Raw genomic sequence first — 5,230 nt, forward strand, 5'->3', positions numbered from 1 at the left:
GGCAAACTTGACCAGGTGGACCAAACTATGGTCAACTCTTCACCTAACCTAACCTTATCTTACCACGTGCCTTGTCAAGGGAAACCTTAGCAGAAAATTTTTGAAGGGAGATCATTGAAGCCAGTCCCGACGATGGTGAGATAGACAACAAGCATCAAATTCAAATGCCCAATGCTTGGCATATCGAGCAGTTAGGCTCAGGAGCTGGGGTAAGTGGGTTTCCAAAATCCGAGAGCTAAAGAAGAAGACTCAGAGATGCTGCAGCGATGACGAAGGCTTGTTTGGAGGAGGCACAGTCAATCAATTGTGTTGCTAGAGCTACTCATAGAACTCATTTGTGATCTATTGAACGGCTCTAAACACCTCTCATCCCGCCTTAGCTTGGCTTGCTCACCCACCTCTGGCAGTACCTCTACCTGTCAGCGAGGTCCATTCGGGCATATTTTTTGCCCTGATAACTTCATGTTTGGTCAACAATTGGGCAAAGGGGCACTACACAGAGGGAGGAGCTAAGTCAAGGTGCTTAGTCGAAGGAGATTGGTGAAGGAGCTGCTTATGGAGTTGCCGTCGAGTTGTGGGATGACTTGTGTGTAGAGAAGCTAAGTGCCGTTCGAGAGCAATGGGTGCTTGTCATTGCAAGCAAGGTTGTTGGGCTCGTTTGTTAGACACAGGTTGCTGCAGGTTGAGAGCACGTCGTGTTTGCTTGTTATTGCTGCAAACAAATATGCTCAGGCGACAGGGATGGCCATTCATGGTGCAGTTGGAGTAGAAGGTTTTGTTGGCACTGTGAGAGCTTGGAATTTTGCACTGAGATGGTCGTTGTAGGGTACGTCGCCTTGCCTGTCGTAGAAGGCGCTGAAGAGTAGGTTCTGAAGGTCTACGTTTTTGATGGAGCGGCGGAAGCTTGAAGGCTATGATGCCAATGTTAGAGGTAGATGTAGATAAGCTCATTTTAGGCTTAGGAGTTGTAGAAGTCTTAGGTCCACATTAGGTCATAGGGAGCCACTCGTCCTACTTGGCCTACACCTTGAGAGGACGGACAACAACCGCAATAGGGGGAGCAATAGCAGAAGGGGTGGAGCTAGAGAGAAAAGAGCTGCTGCAAAGGGACGATGAGGAAGGGTAGGAGACGCCCAGGGCAGGCAGCTTTCATCACCATTCTTCAGCATAAGGAATCTCACAATCAACAAAACAAAAAACTCTCTCCCTAAGGATACTATGAGTGTGCCATTTTCTTTTTCTTCTATACAAGAACCATAATAAAAACACTCACAAATCTACCTAGACCTAGTGGTCAACCGTGAGCTCTGATACCATGATAAACTACAAGATAAGATCCACAAATGGACCGCCACTAGCCTAGGGCAACAAGATTAGTGAACATGCTAAGGAGGATAAAACCAAACAAGGAAATCCATGAGAGAGAAGACACAAGCTGTAGGAACACTCAATAATATATTCCAATGTGCATAATAGGCTTCTTATATAGAGAGAGCCCTTTGAATAGTCAACACCTGTGGGATCCTTTGATCCACATCTCTCCTTGTGGACGTCCTCGATCCACATCCTCACAACATGTAGTCCACATCCTAGGGTGGCTACTTTAATACATTCCTATACCATACCTTAGCCTCTAATTATGTGCACATGGCACCATATCTCAACATGTTTTTAAACAACCTTGAATGTATCCCTTTGATTAAAGATTGAATAAAATGTATGAGTGGGTATTTTATGTCTAAATTATGGGTTAGAGGTCACTCTTCTCATGTATGCTATGTGCCACCTAAACATAACATTGTTCTATAAAAGGGATACTCTCTTGGTCAACATCAAATTTGTCCCTTTTACTAAGAAGATAGGAAGTAGTACTAAAGGGTCCTTTAATTCTCTAAAGAAGATTAGGATGAATATGAAGATAAAGAAGGAGAAGGAGAGGGAAAAACAAGAAAGAAAGAGGAAGAGGGAAATATTTCGGCTATTCAAAGGAGATAATGTAATGACTAATTGAATGCCATATTTTACTCTATGATTTCTTAGTCATGCATATAAAGCCAATGGTATACTACCATTCTCGAATTGGTCTTACAATCATAATATAGAAAACCTTAAAGGGCACATAATATATAAATGATTAGGTGGATTATGTGAGCATGACCACTCAAAAAATGGGACATTGGTGTGAATAGTCGTGGGAGTGAAACTCCCAAAAAGCCTCTAAGTTCTACTATAAAAATCTAGAGCACGAATGTCTAGGATCTTGTCGTTAAATATAATATGGGACATGACCTAATGGTCCAGCATAGAAAAGTCAGAGGTTTGATGTGAAGTGTGGGGCAAGGCTGGTAAGTCGGCCAACGAAAAAGGATGTGACTTCAAGAGTGAGCAAGGCGAGTTTGAATCCTTTGATGAAGAAGTGTGTTATGGGAACGATGTGCGTATAAAAGAAGGGTGTGCTTGATGTTGCAATCGTTCTTTTTCTGGTGAAAAGGAAGATGAGCAAATGCATGTGTTTTTTTCATGAGAGAAGGTGGGCATCCATGAACAACAACAAATTTAAGTGAGACTCTTGGAGTGACTTGGAAAGAGGAGGTGAAAGTCTCAAAAGGAGCCTAGAAGTAGTTGTGTAGGAGGAAACGAGGGTCATATTCCAAAGAGTGAGGAGGTACTATAACACTTAGAAAGATGTGGTTGAGCGATGGGTCCTAGTTATAGTACGATAGAAACGAGAAATACAAATTTCCATCTGGACCAGGATCAAAGAAAATTGGAAGTAACAAAATTTTCCCATGCAGTACCGTTAAAATTTTGATCCTTGACCAATCATGCTTCATTCCATCTCTTCTTGCATGATCCAATAATGGCCTCGCATCCTCCAGCAACTAAGTTGTATCCGATCTCAACTCTGGTAGCACGTCCATTTCATACAGACCTTGCACGAATTTCACAACTGCTTTCTGCGATTGTTCTGCAGAACAACAACTGATCATCCGTTTGCTGGCTCCGCATGATCTTTGCTAGAAATGCGCAACTCATGAAAGATTCGAATTCAACATCAAAATTCAAGCAAACTTATGCACAGATGTTCATTTCTGGCCTACCAATTCTAGCACGCGCGTATCGCGCGCATCGACTTCTACCCCAAGACGTGACCTTCGTCGAGCGTGTCACCTTCAATTGGTGATGCTGTCGCTGATGTTAACCTCTCCCGGCCATAGCTGTCTCATAGAAATTTTAGTCCTTGCCGTAATTTAGCATCTTAGAGAGTATCTTCACCTCGGCACCACTCGCCATGATCCCTTCAGCGGACTCATCTCCCACGTAGCTTTATTTATAGACAGTGGAATCCTCCTCCATGCAGCACCATTGTGTTCCTCGTATTGTCCCGTAATCAGCGCACAGGCAAAGTCGGTACGTTGCGTCCAGTAATCAAAATGGCGAAAACGCAGAGGCTCCGTGGTGTGCGACGAAGACACTGGGGATCTTGGGTTTCAGAGATCCGTCATCCCGTCTCGTGAGTGCCTCCTGATTTGCGCCTAAACGTAGCTTCCCGCCTAAATACTCTTCTTTATTCATCTAATTCGTACTGTAAGCAAGCTTTTAACTTGGATCGCCTTTTCTACACAGTTCAAGCGCGTCCTCATAGGATCATCTTTCTTATTTCGTCACCTCAGGAAAACCAGAGTATGGTTGGGTACATTCCAGACGGCCGAGGATGCTGCTCGTGCTTATGACGCTGCGGCTTGGATCCTTTGTGGACCGCGAGCGAAAACCAATTATCCTTATTCACCGTTCGGATATTCATATAATGTTCTGTCACCGCTGTTGAGAAAAAAGCTTCACCTTTGCTGCCTTGAATCAGTGATGCCGGCTCAAGAATCTCGCGAAACCACTCATCAATTGCCGAGCAGAAACACAGAGAAGCTGCATACGACGACTTCTGAGAAGGTACATATGACTAGCTCCGAGAAGTCCGAGCTGGAGGGTAAGCGAATTGCAAACTGGGACGACACGGGGTCTGCTACATCATCGGAATCCAGTGCGGATCAAGTTCATGGTGCAGGAAGAGAAAGTAGCAACCAGATGAAAGACTTTCCTGAAAACGTGACTCTGTTGATTGATGAGCTCCTAGAGTCTGAGCCCTTTCTCGGGGACTTTGACAGCTTTCCAGAGCTTCCACCCTCGACTTGGGACACGTCACTTTGGGATGACTCTTTGTTTGTCTATGAGTAACTGGGAGCTACGCTGGATATTACGTTTTACTCTCTCCCATGCTGGTCAGGACGCTGTAAGGAAATCTCATCAGCTAGAGTACTCCGCGTTCCCTTAGAGGATTCCACCAATCAGCCTTAAAGCCCAAGGTTGGAAACAATTTTACTTCAAGGTTCTCTTCTAGAATTCTGGTACCCTGCCAAAATGCTATGCAAATATCAAATTATTGCATCCTATTGCTTCTTATAATGGCGATAAAATTACATCAATGGTTTGCTAGGCCCAATATTAATTACATCGTATTGCTATTGCTTCTATCCTTTTAAATTTCAAAACATATTCAAAATATATTAATAGGAGCACGGATACTCCAGAATTTTAAATCGGTGATTTAAATTGACGGTCAGAATTCAAGAAAAATTCACAAATATATATATTTATGTGTGTGTGTGTGTGTGAGAGAGAGAGAGAGAGAGAGAGGTGCAGTAGTACTTTTTGCTTTTTCCAAGAATCCATTGGAACTCTCAAGGTTGAATGATTCTCTGTGTGTGTTTTTCCTAACTACTTCTATCATCACAAACATTCGGCCACTAGTCCATTTTTCATACATCTTTTATCATTAATATTTAAACAAGAGTGCCAAGCTTGGGTAGTGCACAATTTCTTTTGTGAATATTCAATTCTTTTGAGGGGTTGAAACACCTGTCTCAGAACCAGTGCAAGATATCATAGCAACTTGGGCAATTTGTGTGTGTCCAAACCCCATACGTGCCGCATTTCACCCATTCAAATATCTTTTGGGAGATTGTAATAGATGTGATTTAAATACAATGCCATGTTGTCCCAAGGCTTTGTCTAGCACAACTCAAACAATCATTGTGAGGGTATTTGAAGATGTCAAAGTGGGTATTATAGAAAAGGGGAAGATGAAGAAAAGAAAGTTCTTGATGCTCACGGAGATCAACTTCAGATGAGGTCTATCAATGAGACCATTGATGGTAGAAAGGTGATTGTGTGG

The 5,230-nt window shown here is 43.0% G+C and overlaps 1 protein-coding gene across 1 annotated transcript; it reads left to right on the forward strand.

Moving 5' to 3' along the window:
• Positions 1-3,271: 3,271 nt before the first annotated feature.
• On the forward strand, positions 3,272-4,446 carry LOC147899945 (uncharacterized). Its single transcript, XM_087377567.1, has 3 exons — positions 3,272-3,514; positions 3,675-4,256; positions 4,331-4,446. The coding sequence occupies exons 1-2, from the start codon at positions 3,435-3,437 to the stop codon at positions 4,231-4,233; spliced, it is 639 nt and encodes a 212-aa protein (XP_087233693.1). The 5' UTR covers positions 3,272-3,434; the 3' UTR covers positions 4,234-4,256; positions 4,331-4,446.
• The last annotated feature ends 784 nt before the right edge of the window (positions 4,447-5,230 follow it).

The sequence above is a fragment of the Dipteris shenzhenensis genome, chromosome 7 (assembly GCF_047967505.1).
Source record: "Dipteris shenzhenensis isolate YYH24624 ecotype China chromosome 7, Dip_SZ_1.0, whole genome shotgun sequence".
Taxonomy (NCBI): Eukaryota; Viridiplantae; Streptophyta; class Polypodiopsida; order Gleicheniales; family Dipteridaceae; genus Dipteris; species Dipteris shenzhenensis.

Bases quoted from the DNA above. Each gene is read 5' to 3' on its own strand.
- LOC147899945 (XM_087377567.1), top strand. From the start codon at position 3,435: ATGGCGAAAACGCAGAGGCTCCGTGGTGTGCGACGAAGACACTGGGGA. The intron at 3,515-3,674 runs GTGAGTGCCTCC...TCGTCACCTCAG, and splicing joins GAGATCCGTCATCCCGTCTC to GAAAACCAGAGTATGGTTGG.